This window comes from Tachypleus tridentatus, chromosome 10, assembly GCF_004210375.1.
Source record: "Tachypleus tridentatus isolate NWPU-2018 chromosome 10, ASM421037v1, whole genome shotgun sequence".
Lineage (NCBI taxonomy): Eukaryota > Metazoa > Arthropoda > Merostomata > Xiphosura > Limulidae > Tachypleus > Tachypleus tridentatus.
The window spans coordinates 183,054,047-183,069,857 of record NC_134834.1 but is presented as its reverse complement, the minus strand read 5'-3'; the positions used below and the strand labels follow the sequence as shown (position 1 = coordinate 183,069,857).

At 35.3% G+C, this 15,811-nt stretch overlaps 1 protein-coding gene across 1 annotated transcript in view; it reads right to left on the bottom strand.

Annotated features, from left to right (window-relative positions):
- The window catches only part of LOC143231076 (carbonic anhydrase-related protein 10-like), a 168,792-nt gene extending 163,447 nt beyond the window's left edge, over positions 1 to 5,345 (bottom strand). Inside the window, exon 1 of the mRNA XM_076465612.1 lies at positions 4,811 to 5,345. Within this exon, the coding sequence (XP_076321727.1) occupies positions 4,811 to 4,868 (58 nt within the window). The 5' untranslated portion in view covers positions 4,869 to 5,345. The remainder of the gene's footprint in view (positions 1 to 4,810) is intronic.
- Between the last annotated feature and the right edge of the window lie 10,466 nt (positions 5,346 to 15,811).

Sequence of the window (15,811 nt, the reverse complement as noted above, 5' to 3'; positions counted from 1 at the left end):
CCCCAAAACATTTTTAATGGGTTTCAGTTCGGGCAAACACGCTGGATGGTCCAAAAGAATCACGTTATTCGCCATGAAAAAGTCCTTTGTCCTGCGGGCATTGTGGATTGCAGCGTTGTCCTGCTGAAAGATCCAGTCATTTCCACACAACCCAGGGCCTTCAGTCAATAAGGATGCTCTTTCCAACATGCCAATGTAGCCAACTGCTGTTTGACGCCCCTGTATAACCTGAAGCCCTATTGTTCAATGGAAGGAGAAAGCACCCGAGATCATGATGGAACCTCCTCCACCGTGTCGTGTAGAAAATGTCTCCAATGGGTTATTCTTATCGTGTCAGTAACGTTAGAAGCCATTTGGACTATCCAGATTAATTTTTTTTCTAATCAGAGAACAAAACCTTCGTCCACTTTTCTACGTCCCATATTTGGTGCTACTCAGCAAAGTTTAACCGAGTTGATGCGTGATGTGGAAGCGTGGCCTTTGAAGACGTTTACGGTTTTTAAAGTCTTTATCTCGTAGATGCTATCTTATTGTTCTTTTTGCGTCCGTATGGGCCTTAATCTGGTTCGACGATCGTCTGATGTCTTGCCGGCCAACCCATCGAATCCTCCTGCTCAACACCGGCGAAATTTTCTTGGGCCGACCACTTGAAATTCTCGTTCCGTATCCCTCAGGGTCTTTTAAGAAATTTGCAACATCAATTTTACTACGCCCAATCTCACCAGCGACGGCACGTTGAGAGAGACCTTGCTTTTGCAGCTCGGCGATTCTTCCACGTTCAAGCACTGTCAACTTTTTAGTCTTTACCATGTTTTTACCCAATATAACACAGGAGATGTTGACAACGCTAATGCTTGAACACAAATGAATAAATTTCGTTACGTGTTTACCGATTAATGCTTCATTTCAGTATGGTCTTAAACTTTTGACCAGCTAGTATTTAGGCTAATTTCATAGTGTTCACTTTTCCCTATTAATTGTTAAAAAAGTTTTATTTTTATTTTCCCTTTTCTTATTTTCATCTTTCAAAGCTCTACTCGAATAAGTGGGTGAGTCTAACAACGCAAAATGCATATTTTTTCTCTATGTTCATTGGCCTTAAGATTTTGGCCAGCAGTGCATATACGATTAATCTTATAATACCTATTGGACTGGCCCGACATAGCCATGTGGTTATGGCATTCGCCTCATAATCTAAGGGTTGCGGGTTCGAATCTTTGTCACACTAAACATGCTTGCCCTTTTTGCCGTGGGGACGTTATAAGAGATGGCCAATCCCGCAATTCGTTAGTAACAGAGTAGCCCAAGAGCTGCCTGTGGGTGGTGATAACTAGCCGCCTTCCCTCTGGTCTTACACTGCTTAATTAGGGGCAGATAGCGCAGATGGCCCTCGTATAACTTTGTGCGAAATACAAAACAAACTTACTTATTGCAAATTTTACAGTTTTAACTTCTCATGCAGCCATTTTCCAGTAAATGTATAATCTCCATTTTCAACATACAGTTTATACTACTATTTACTTATATGAAAAGCGGATTATGAAAAAGAGAATCATTATGAGCACGAGAAAAAAAACACACTTGAAAATTGATTCTCTAGAATATTAAAAAGCAGTTAGAAGTAACTGTTAGGCCCGACATGGCCAGGTGGTTAGGGCGCTCGACTCGCAATTGAAAACAGTACTTAGAAAATCCACCCAATGCTACAACAATAACACTTACAAACGTTAACCAATATTGCGAAAAGAACGCTTAAAATAGCTATTCAGCATTACGAAAAAATTAAAATATCATTCAACGTTGGGAAAATAACGTAGAATAACTACTGAACCTTTAGAAAATAGAAGATAGAATAGCCATTCAACATTATGAAAATAATAGCTAGAAGCGCCACCTACAGTGTTGATAACAATATTCCGAAACATCAACCAACATGACGAAAATAACCATAAAATAAAGCACCAAATAACCACTCAACGTTCCAAAAAATGACACTTAAGAACTCATGAAGATGAAAAACAAAATCACTATTCAATGTGACGAAAATGATACTGAAAACATTAATAATTTTATGTCTAAAAAAAACGGCTCTTGCTGTTACAAAATAACAGCAAACTTGTAATTCGTAACTTCCAGAAGTTCAGCGATCGATATGAGATCTTACAACGCGGAAATGTATCATTCGATCCCTGCATTGGGCACTACGGAGTCAGCTGTAACAAATAAACGAGGTAAAAATATTTCAAGTAACTTTAAATTGAATATTCAGGAAAATACCTTGGGACACTCTCATTACCATTCTCAAATACACTGAGAGGTTACTAGAAAACTGCTTTAAAAATCACTTTTTGATAAACTTCATATGATAAAGCCGTGAAAATCAGGAAACATAAGCTCCGACTAATTTTATGAAGGCCCGAAATAGTCAGGTGGTTAAGGCATTCGACTCGTAATCCGAGGGTCGCGAGTTCGAATCCTCGTCACACCAAACATGCTCGCCCATTCAGCCGTGGGGGCTTTATAATGTGGCGGTCAATCGCACTGTTCGTTAATTAGAGAGTAGCCCAAGAGTTGGCGGTGGGTGGTGATGACTAGCTGCCTTCTCTCTAGTCTTACATTGCTAAAATTAGGGACAGCTAGCGCAGATAACCCTCGTGTTGCTTTGCGCGAAATCCAAAACAAACCAAACCAAATTTTATGAAACAGGACAAAATACAGATTGTTCTTCGAAGCTGGTTCTAGGTATTTTCAATCACCTCAAATTGCATTTTGAGTTCACTACAAATATTCGACAAAGGAAAAATAAAGTTCTATTGAAATGGTTCTACAACTACTGGCCCGAAAATATTACAATCCATGTAGAGTAAAATCTAGAACGATCTGGTGAAGCAGCTGATTAAATTTGAGCAGCCATCAGCTGTTATAAATTTACTTTAATCTAATATAATTGTTTACTTAAAGTCCTTAGAATCAACAACATCTTTCCAAACGTAAAGATGTATATACATATTTTACAACGAAGTAAAATCAAAATGAGACGTTAAAGTAGGTGCCCTTTCAACTGCAAAATTCTTACGACAGGTGTCAAGTTTGATTAATTTTACGTTCAGAGCTACATTGTTTGTTTTGAATTTCGCACAAAGCAACATGTGGGCTATCTGCGATAGACGTCCCTAATTTTAGCAGTGTAAGACTAGAGGGAAGGCAGTTAGTCATCACCAGCCACCGCCAACTCTTGGGCTACTCTTTTACCAACATATAGTGTGATTGACCGTCACATTATAACGCCCCCACAGCTGAAAGGGCGAGCATGTTTGGTGTAACAGGGATTGGAACCCGTGACCCTCAGGTTATGAGACGAGCGCTCTAACAACCACCTGGTCATGCTGGGCTTCAAAACTACACAGTGAACAATTTATACTGGACCTATCTAAAGTATCGAAACCCGAATTTCTACCATTGTAAGCCTGTAGAATTATCACTGAGCCACGCTTGGGCCATTTTATTTTGAGACAGCAGCAGAGAATATCTAGCTACTCTTCAGTGATTAGCCACGAACAGGTTAACACAAGGTAGTATCTAATTGAAAAATGTTTGAATTCGCAGATTCAAACACAAAATAGGTCTATGTGACGAGTGTAATAATGTCATATTGAAGAAAGTTTGTTAGACACTATAAACGTTTCATTGCAGTTTCACAGTAGAATCTCGAAAAGCCTGTAAACGTTTCTTAGCCTAAGTTTTCAGAGAAAACTTCTAATAACCCCTTATACTATATATCTGAGCTTTCAGGGTTAAATTCCAACAACATTCTATGTATACGTGCGTGTGTGTGTTGTGTCTTGATGCTTTGTGGTTGAATTTCTCGGCTTGTACTTAGTATCTCTCACGAAATAATAAACACTGTAGTTAAATATATGTGTAATAATAAGAACAGTAAAAAAAATGTTTATCTCGTCAGAGTTTTAATAAGGAATACATACTATTGTTTTTGTTCAACTATATATGAAACTAGAACACAACAACTAATAAGAAATACGCATATAAGTCCTAAAATTTAAGTTTTACTCTAATGATTTATGAAGTCATTACAGCAGACACTTATGCATCGTGAAGCTATACTTAAAGTTTTCGAACATGAACACAATTTACTTTCGTTGTTCAGAAACTTTGTTAACATTTTAAAGAGTTATTCTCATACAATTGCTTGGCAAACCTTTTAATATGATAATTTAAGCTGATGTGAATGACGTATGGTAAACCTTACTCAGAGACGTGTCGACATATTTCATTTACTGTACTGGTTCATTTGAATACTTCTATCACTCCTTAATTCAAAAGCATTTGCTCCGAAAAAAATGGGTACTTATCGTAAATGTATAATAAGCAGCAATTACAATGACTTTTGTTGTTATTATTTTAAATATAGCTGTCGGTCTCATTACCTACCTCTGCTGGGTTGTCATTGAAATAATGAAACGTAGCTAAAGCCCAAAAATACAGCTGTCGGTCTCATAACCTACCTTTGTTGGGTACTTATTATAAATATGAAACATAGATAAAGTCCAAATATACAACTGTTCGTGTCATTACTTACCTTTGTTGGGTGCTTATTATAAATAATGAAACATAACTAAAGTCCAAAAATATAACTGTCAGTCTCATTTCCTACCTTTGAGCCCTCGGTGGCTCAACGGTATCTCTGTGAGCTTAAGAAAAAACAAATAAACAAGTCTCGATACCCACGATTGGCAAAGCACAAGCAACCCATTGTAAAGCTTTGTATTTAACAACAAACAAAAATTCTTACCTTGGAAGTAGAGAAGTAGCTGACATAAGACGAATCTTAGCTTCATTTTTGAGGGCATTCGCAGGCTTCAAAGCTCACGACTTAATACTTGTATTCTGGAAATCATTTTTATATACAAAATGGCTTGTTTTGTCAGGCTTTAGTGTCTCTGGTTTTATCGGACAGAAGGAGAGAAAAAATCTACACGAAACCGAACAATTTATCCGTGTGTGAAACAAACATTCTAGACTTTTAAAGTACGTTTTATCATCAAGCAGGAAACACCTTTTAAAAGGCAAAAATGAGAAAGAAAGATAAAATATATGGAACTATTTATCACATGGAACACGACAATATTTTGTAAAACTGGTATCCTCATTTTCGTAAAATAGTTGTCAGAAATTTTTATCGAAGTAGAACTACATTGTTCGAGACAGTATTTAAGTTAATTCTACCCCAGAGACAGATATGTGTACACATACGAATAAACATATACCGTCATGCATAAATTTACTCTTGTAACATCTACCCAGATGGTATTCACTTCTTGTGCCGTCTGTCTATAAACTAACTGTCCAACCACGCGGGCTGCCCTACTTAATCAAGTCAATAACATTTGCCTTTTGCGATAGTGCTGCCCTCTCGTGCGAAACACAGGAGTATAATAAGTAAAAATAAATCGCGTTAAATAGTGCAATTTCGTTTTTCAATAATACTATTATATATTACAAATTTTCCATGGCTTTGCATTTACTGATATATAGATATTTATTTACTGTTATGCGGTGTGTTTGACCAATGTTCTACCGAAGGATATGATGTGCTCCTCCATTATGCTTTCTAAATTATTGTTTGTTGATTTGCTAATATTGTAAGCATAATATAGTTACATACACAAGACTGACCATAACTGCGATTTCCTGATTCTTAAACTAAACTATATGTATATCAAAATTTTATTTATTTTAAATGTTTTTCTGGGTTATTTCAAAGAAATTTTTATCGCTTTTCTCAACGAGCGCTAAAATGAACAAGAAAACAAGTTTCTTGTAGAAATGTTTTTATAACGGGCAAATTAATACTGGATGTTAGCTTCGTATGTCTGCACATTTACTGCTAAGCCACCAAGAGAATTCTGTGCAGAAGAACCACTGCTTCAAATATTTAAATTTTGCGATAAATGGATCGAACCTAATATTTCTTGATGACGGGAAACCTCTTTCATAAACTGAAGATGACTTAGGAAGGTCGAAACGTTGTTCTCTCCTTAGCAATCAAAGTGTTAATACTCATACCAGCTGTTCTGCGATACAAAACCTAACATTTGATCTAGATGCCACTTTTACACGCTTCAGAATGTAAGAGATTGTGTCTATTGAGTGTAAACATTTCTGCCAGGTAATAGGTCCAGGAATTTCGGTTTGAATTTTTTTTTTTTAAATTTCGAGCAAAGCTACACGAAGACTATCTGTGCTAGCCGTCCCCAATTTAGCAGTGTAATAATAAAGGAAAAACAACTAGTCATCACCACCCACCGCCAACCCTTGGGCTACTCTTTTACCAACGAATAGTGGAATTGACCGTAACATTATGACCCTCCCCCACGGTTGAAAGGGCGAGCATGTTTGGTGCGATGGAGATTCGAACCCACGACCCTCGAACTACGAGTCGAATTCCTTAACTACCTGACCATGCTGGACAGTCCAGGAGTTGGACACTGAACTTATGACGACGAATGCCGATCGCTTGGCTGTTTTTTTCTTCTAAGTAGTTCACAGTTAGATACAGCTGTGCCGTGTAAATACATGCATGTCAACGGGAGCTATGACACCAATTCACTTTATTTCTTAAAGAAAGACGAAAGTAAAGTAGTGTTAGTTACATAAACTGTTTGCAGAAATCTGACATGATTTATCAACGACAGCAGATCACAAAGTAAAAAGGAACGAAGTTTTATTACCTATTTATCAAAAGCTGCTGACAACATTGTTTCATTCACGAATCAGAGACGAGTGTTTTGCCTTGCTTTAGAATAAACATAATAAGTTTCAATGAGAAACATTAATCAGTGTCACGGTTTTACCTATAAGAACAGCAAAGTTTCTTATTAGACTTCGATGCCTTGTTTACAAAGGTGTAAATGTTGGATTTGCGAACTCTATTATCTTGCGGAAGTCGCCTTCTTAGCAATATTATGACTAATAGTGTAGGAAGAGAAAGTGGCACCCTCCTTCAGTCCGTGAGTTTATATAATCTTTCTTGTCAAAGTTAACTTCGCACAGAGTTTGCTCATAGCGGAATGGTATATAACAGCTTCTTTGTTTGTTGTTGTTTTTCCTATGCTCAGCAATGTGGTTGCAAAATATATTTTAAGCGACAGAAAATGCTATAATAAATGGAGAAAATACGGACCCTTATCTTCAAGGTACACTTGACTAACCAGGAAATCATTATTTCTTTACCAACGCTATGTTCCATTGTTGTGTCAGAGACGGGGTGCAGAAAGGAAGTGGTACCTTTAGAAACTACCAATCTGTTCAGTAAATGGGGCGCGAATTTTGTCCAACAAAAGAAAGGTATTAATTATTAATCACAGCCTTTTGACAAAGTTTAATATAGAACCGTGCTATTCGTGAGGCTATTATTAGTTTATGGAATAAATCTCTCTTGAAACATTGGAGCTCATTTTATGGATATTCCAAGTTGAACTGCCAAAAGGGGTTAGAGTAATATAACTACAGCGTGTCTCTGTGTAGGATCCAGGATTAGATATTTCTTTGTCAAAACACTTACTTTTTAAAAATATTATTAGAAAATTATTTTTGAATATCCTAGAGACCAGTCATTATAGTCGAACTTAATATCTAATCACGTTTATTCTCGTGTTTTTCCTGTGGTAATTTATTTGAACAGATTGCACACAGCGTGGCAATTCTGTTTCTCTAGAATCAAAATGTTACATAGAGATCTATAAGAGAGGAAGCGGGTTCATACGCAAACTCAGCCATTGAGTCTATTTTCACTTTATGTTGGTACTTTCTACACTTGTTTGTAAAATAAATATAGTCCCACTAATTATAATAGTAATTTAAGTTTCCAAGCATTGGTTCTTATCGTTATTGTAAAATTTATTTTAATTATTGTATATAATTCGTAATTAGTATAGGATGTTTCAACAATAATTAGTTACAAGTTGCACGCTCCCCGCTAGTACAGCGGTATGTCTCCGGATTTACAACGCTAAAATCAGGGGTTCGATTCCTCTCGGTGGGCTGTACAGATAGCCCTTTGTGGCTTTGCTATACGAAAACACACACACACGTACAACGAATTAGCCTAGAATATTTTAATAACGATTACTTACAAGTTGTACAACTCGCTTGTTATTTCAAGAAATCTGTTTTCTTATTTGCTTGTTCGTGTTTGATGTCACAATATGCTTGTGACGTTAATGACTCTTTTACTTGCCTCACTTTTAATTCACGATTACTTGATACAAACTAGCAACATACTTGTTACTTGAAAACTTAGATTTCTAACTTCTTGCCGGTGTGTGTTTCATACGTCAGTCTGCTTGTCATTTGAAGTACAGTATATGTACAGCAAGTAAACATTACAATATACGAACCAAAGTAACTAAATTACAACTGCTTATTATTCATCTGTAAGATTAACTTAAATAATATTGAAAGGAATAATAATTTTAGAATATACTGTTGCTCGCGTTACAGACATATAATGAAGCAATGGTAAATCATTGGTTCAACACATAGCATTGTGGCATGCTCTGCTGTGTCATATAAATCACTGGTTCAACACATACCATTGTGGCATGTTCTGCTGTATCATATAAATCATTGATTCAACACATACCATTGTGGGATGTTCTGCTGTATCATATAAATCATTGGTTCAACACATACCATTGTGGCATTTTCTGCTGTATCATATAAATCATTGATTCAACACATACCATTGTGGCATGTTCTGCTGTATCATATAAATCATTGGTTCAACACATACCATTGTGGGATGTTCTGCTGTATCATATAAATCATTGGTTCAACACATACCATTGTGGCATGTTCTGCTGTATCATATAAATCATTGATTCAACACATACCATTGTGGCATGTTCTGCTGTATCATATAAATCATTGATTCAACACATACCATTGTGGCATGTTCTGCTGTATCATATAAATCATTGATTCAACACATACCATTGTGGCATGTTCTGCTATGTCACAAGCTCAGTGTACGAAATTTTAATCATAATTCTTATTATATGTCTTGACATTATTAAAATGATAAATATGCAGTTTTATCAACTCTGTGAGAAAAACAATTACCCCAGAAAGATTGAGTAGGTTTGGATTCATAATTTTAATGAGTTTTGTTGTTTTTTCTCATCTATGATTATTTCAGTTTAGTTAAAGGTAAATTGTTTTATAATATAACGAATTTCGCTATTAGCTAGTTAGATTCAGTTAAAGTTCAATTACTTCGGATCTTTTTAATTACTGTTTCGAGTACGAGAAGATTTGTTTTGGTTTGGGGTATTACTGAACTTTTTCTAAATGGCTTCTTCAGGCCTTTAATTGGTTTGAGTTTCCTTAATGAAGAGAAGTCGACTTGAAATAAAATGTATCTCAGATGGCTCTAATGGATACTAACACTTTTATTGATAAGCAGAGAACAACGTTTCGACCTTTCTAGGTCATCTTCAGGTTAACAAAGAGATTTGAGATTTGGTTTGAGATTTGTGTTTTTTCGAAGTTAAGCATAAAGTTACACAATAGGCTCTCTGTGATTTGCCCAACACGAGTATCGAAACCAGGTTTCTAGCGTTGGAAGTCTACAGACATATCGCTGTACCACTGAAGGGAGTGGGCTGAGATTTATGAAAGTTGTGTAAATATATAAGTATGTGTGAAATTTCCAGTTTTTTTTTCCCCATGAAGTTATGTATTTCTAGAAACGTTCAATAAAATATTGAAGATAAGAATAAAAATATATACGTCGCCGCTAAATAAGTGTCAGTTCATGTATTTGGGTTTCAATAATAAACATGTGTATGATATTATAATTTATTTTTCAAAGCTTGCATGTTTTTAGTTCAAACTCCCAGTGGCTTATAATGCTTAAAATATGGTTTCGATATCCACTATGGGCAGATCACAGGTAGCTTTTTGTGCAGTTTTGTGCTTAATAAGAAACGAACGAACAAGCTTTTCATTCAAAATCTGTAATAAAGAAACAAGAGAAAAATCCTTTAAATATTCACATGACATCTGAGACCATTTGTAATTACTTTGTAAAAGCAGATTTGTTAATTAAGTTACCTCAGATGGTATCATTGGCTTCTGATCAAACCAGATTACCGCTGCAATTAATATAGCTAATTCAATATACCGTTCTTATTTATGATGGTTAAAATGAAATCATTCTATAATTAAATAAGTATCCATAAAACAAAAAGTAGTTCTAGTAAAGAAGTGTTGTGTCATACGACAACGAAGTTAGGCTTCACTCATTTTTACAGAAGAACTTTATTTATTACTTTCTAATAAGTACTTAATATGAGGACTAGGTATGGTATAGTTTTTAGTGTACCATCCACGGTTTGCGTTTCCTTGACACAAAATGGCGCTCCGCACTTTGAGGAGATAGATGTAATAAAAAAAGTGAAGGTAAAATCTCACTACCTGATTAAAGTAGTCCAACAGTAAAAGGTGGACGTTGATGACAAATTTTCTTCCTTATAGACAGAACAGAAAAATACAGCTTTTGTCTTGCTTTGATCGAATAATCGAAACAAACATGTTTAATTGATATAAAAAAGTACAATTCCTACACCTTACTTTTTGTTGTTTGTTTTTGCCTACCGTAAGATTATTTGATGAAAGCATAAATTTTCATCCAGTTACTTTCAGTTGTCTCATCAAAACATGTTGTAGCAATTTTTTTAGTCTTCACTGAAGGTTGGCCTTTGAAACATGGGCATCATGGTGACAACTAAGATGTTTCGTTCTATATAATAAGGGCTTATTGTTTGTCATTTAGACCAGTTTGCTCTACATCTGAGTAGTACGACAAATATCCCAGTGTCAGTTTAGACTAATTTTACAGATATGTTTCTGTATACATTTTGGAGAACTCTTTTAGAAAAAAAAATGGATAAATCATTATTTTTCAAATAATATGAGCCTTGTTTTTGTGTTTTTTTTTAACTAAGAGCAAAATTTAGTTTGTTGGCCTCAAATTTGTAAGAAAAAACAAAAGGCTGCCACGTACATCATCAAATGTAGATAACCAAACCAAACATGACATTAGAGTCAAACATGATGTTCCTATCATTATTAGGTTACAAGCTATGGACAAACATTATAAAGACATTGATCGGTCTTAGAATAAATATCTCTTAATTATATGCTAGAAAAGTTTAATCCTTTGAGTGTTTTAATCTACAAACATAATGAACACATTTTCATTATGGACAAACGAAGAAAGGATTATCTTTCGAATTGCTTCTATAGCACGTGTTATCACAAACGTTTAAAACATATCAAGTTTTGTACAGTAAATATTATTCTTCCTTACCTTTCAGATCTACAATGAAACCATTAGCAGGTTCCAAGAGGTCTATTCTCATGTTTCTAGACCAGTGTATCAGTTATGATAAACCAAGGGAATGACTTCTATTGAAGAAGAAACCACTGTGAGGTAGAAGCTACGGGATTTCAAATATAGAGATGCTAAATGCAGGGTAACATAATCCTTTAAGGTCACTTCATATTGTACATCAGTCTGCCTTTAATGCGATAATGAGCTGCTTTACTGGGTACAGAAAGAAGGCTACCTGATCCTCGCTTGGAAAAGAAAACGTCCAAAGTGTAGAAAAATTAGTTTTCAGGACGTGCAATGTACCAGAAGCGAGAAGTTATGTGGTACTTTCATGTGGTACTAATGCAAATCGTTAAGGGTAAAGGTACTGTTTTTATCAACCGGTGCCCTACAGTTTCATGTTCAAAGGGCATAATATCAAACCATGTTATGGAGGCGAATCATCTGCTGCCAACCTTCACCAACCACTATGATGTCCATAATTGAATAGGTTTGCACAAAAACAAACAAGCATTTATTAACTTATCTTTATAGAGAAAAAAATATCATATTAAAAGTAATTTCCGAATGATGTTTTTATTTGCTGTTTGATAGATTTTTATTTTTTGTTACAATTTACGCAGTTTCAGTAGAAACTATTGGTGCCTAATTGCCTCAACTGTAGGTAAGTTGACATGACCCAATGAATAATAAAACTAGACTATTTTTACGTTACTTTCGAGCTTTTTTTATTATTTTTCTTATTATCATAAACTACGTTGACATTCTTCAGATCTACGATTTACCTTGAACAAGTATTATCGAACAATATCTAAACAACCCCAATAATTATCTAAAAACTAGTTCCATGTTCTTTTAATTATATATAGGGCAGTGAAAAGTATATGGTGGTTACAAGGCAAATATTCTATACACGTACCAAATGGCTTATCATGATCTTACAGAAATAATTAAGTTTGTTCATGCTTTGTTTTTATCAAAATAAAAGGCCCGGCATGACCGGTGGTTAAGGCACTCGACTCGTAATCCAAGGGTCGCGAGTTCGAATCTCTGTCACACCAAACGTGCTCGCCCTTTCAGCTGGGGGGTGTTATAATATGACGGTTAATTCCACTATTCGTTGGTAAAAGAGAAGCTCAAGAGTTGGCGGTGGGTGGTAACGACTATTCCCCTTCCTTCTAGTCTTACACTACTCAATTAGGGACGGCTAATGCAGATAGTCCTCGTGTGGCTTTGCGCGAAATTAGAAAAAACAACAACATAAAAGTTACAGTAATTGAACTGTACTAAAAAGTGTAAAACTAAATAACAGTTTAACATTTATAATACTCATTCAAAAAACATTTATGAAACAACATCCGTTCTGGAGAGGAAACTTGGACTCAGCAGATAGCATGATGTGGCTTTGCTATAATAAGACACACACACACACACACACAGTGGCACCTTTATTACCACTAAACTATTTTGTCAAATGTTTTGTTTGTAATTAAACTTAAATCAATACAATGGGCTATCCGTGCTCTGCCCACCAAAGGTATCGAAACCCGAAAAGTATCACGTTATGCTTTAAAAAAACTAAATAAAAATAATTAAATTAATGTTTGCCTCTATTTCATTAACAAAATATCTTTATCAATAGGATGTATCTACCTTTTGTCTCGGAACTCTTAAAACTTAAATCGCACGAAGAATGAAAATGTCCGATGTATGGATGATCATCTGTCTGCTTTACACTGTAATGTGACACAAGGGTCACATGCTGACAGCTGCTCTGAATTCCGAACTAGCAGGCCAGAGGGAAGACAACTAGACAAAAGTACCTATTGTCAACTTTTGAGACACTCTTGTCTTATCTAATGACGAGAAGAACGTTATTACAGGGACAGGTCGCGAAACTTGAATCCTCGGATTTACATTCCAGACAAGTTGATCATGAGGTTGCGCCAGCTGGCATAGCAGCTCCAATGGATTTCGGCTTCGTACTTCAAATCTAGAAGCTAGTAACAAAAACGCCTCCCAAGTGGCACAGAGGTATGTATGCAGACTTACAACGCTAGAATCCGGGTTTCGATACCCCTTGTGGGCAAATCACAGAAGACAGCCCATTGTGTAGCTTTGTGCTTAAATGCAAACAAAAGTTAAAACAATATTTTTAAGAAACTGTCATAACATCTAGAATATTATTCCTTAGTCATTAGATGATATCTTCAAACAACATTATGCTATCACTCAGATTCTCAGTGCTTATATATATTAAGCTCCCTGATAAAGCAGTTACAGGAAGATGTAGGATTTGAATCGATACATTTAACATTGTTCTTAATAAAATTTTAAAATTACAACTAAAAGACATATCTCAGTTATTTTAAGTTGAATTTAGGGATGCATAAAACAGATCCGGTGTATTTGCTCTTTTAATTTTTATCCAGGTCCGGCTAAGGCACTCGACTCATAATCTGAGAGTCCCGGGTTCGAATCCCCATCGCACCAAACATGCTCGCCCTTTTAGCCGTGAGGGCGTTATAATGTTACGATCAATCCCACAATTTGTTGGTGAAACAGTAACCCCAGAGTTGACGGTGGGTGGTGATGCCTAGCTGCTTTCTCTCTAATCTTACACTGCTAAATTAGGGACGGCTAGCATAGATAGCCCTCGTGTAGCTTTGCACGAACTTCAAAATAAAGTAACAGAAAATTATTTTGAAATAAAGTGATTTTATTCACAATTATTCCTATCTATTTTCTTTATGCAACATCAATAGATTAATCAATCAATTAATTAATCGATAGATTATTGAATTAAGTTATTCAAGAGACATTTGAAATTTAAGGGACCGTGTTCACTTGGTGCATTCAGAACATTTTTAATAAAATAAAAAAAATCGTCCTGGTTTCATAACTTCCATCAACAACCCGTTTTAGTAAAAAGAAAATTCAAGTGAATTACGTGAAGAAGGACGAATTGAAACGTCAGCTGAATCGCATTTTCAACAACCGTTCAATGACGTTCTATATGCGTATACAGTGATGTACGTAAGTCAACTTACCAGAAATTGTGAATTTGGTTTTAATCTATTTCTAAATACATAACAAAATGGAGTCTTACTTGCTATTGACACTCATTTTCTCTGCCGACCTATATCTGAAAATAAAACCTCGCGCTCACTGCGTTTTTTTTTTTTTTTTTATTTTCAGAGTTCATATTTTCATTTGGGAAAAAACTGTATGAAAATTCGGTGACTGGACTACGCTTATAACCATAAATCAAAAGATAATTTATTGTGACGAGAAAATAAAGATTGGAGCTTACACCGATGCGTGTATACTTAGAACCTTACATGACTGCACTAATAGGCTTATAATTATAAACTTCGCTGGAGAGCATTACCACTCACGTGCTATATCAGGATATTATTAAATTTAATACACCAACAGAAAATACGATGTTAAAAAATTTATGGTTTGTTGAATAAAACATGTAGTGTGATGATAGTAGCCACAGTTCATCTGTGAAGATAGTAAAAAACAAAGGCATTTTATTAACCCCTGAACAAGATCTTAAAGGATTTAAATTTTGCTGAACAAAGTGGTTATTAATATGTGTTTAAGTACCCGTTCCATCTTTAAGGATGGACTCTTTACTTAAGCCAGCACAGTTATGTGTTAAGTCTTTTCGGAGCTCCTAATAAAACCTAATCACAGTATACTTAATTTTGCAACGTCTTCTTGCAGTGGTGAAGAGTTAAAGTTTCATATTTGTTTGTTATTTAGTTTAAAACCAAATCAACACAATTGGCTAACTGCATTGTGTCAACATTGGGATTTGAGTACCGAGAATTATAAGTCCACAAGTCCTACGCTGGACTACCAGAGGGTTGGCTTAGCTAAAAAAAACAACTCCGCTGATTGTAAAATGGCATTTGTTACATTTGACTTATATATACAAAGTTGTTGCCTGTTTCTTTTTATAAATAGTTACATTTGATGCGTGTTGTGGTTTAGTTATAGCTAGTCATTGCAAATAATAAACTAACTATCAATGAATGAACCTAAGCAGACACATCTCATAATAGTTGGTACTGTTTAATTATTATATTATTTATGAATATTTTACCATCGGTTAAATCTGGTTCGTACCACAAGTACCATCTGTGCTCTGACCACTACAGGTATCGAAACCGGATTCTTAACACAGTAACCCTGCATACGTAGGGCTGAGCCACTGGGGACTCGTCAGATAAGAGAAACCGCCTTAGGTGTAAATAAAATATACCCATCTCTGTTGCTTTGGTAATAAGCTTATACGATTGTTAATAAAAAAAACAGTCAAACGTTTATTGAGAGTCAATACGTAGATAAATTAATATATAGAACTACAACAATTCTACATTA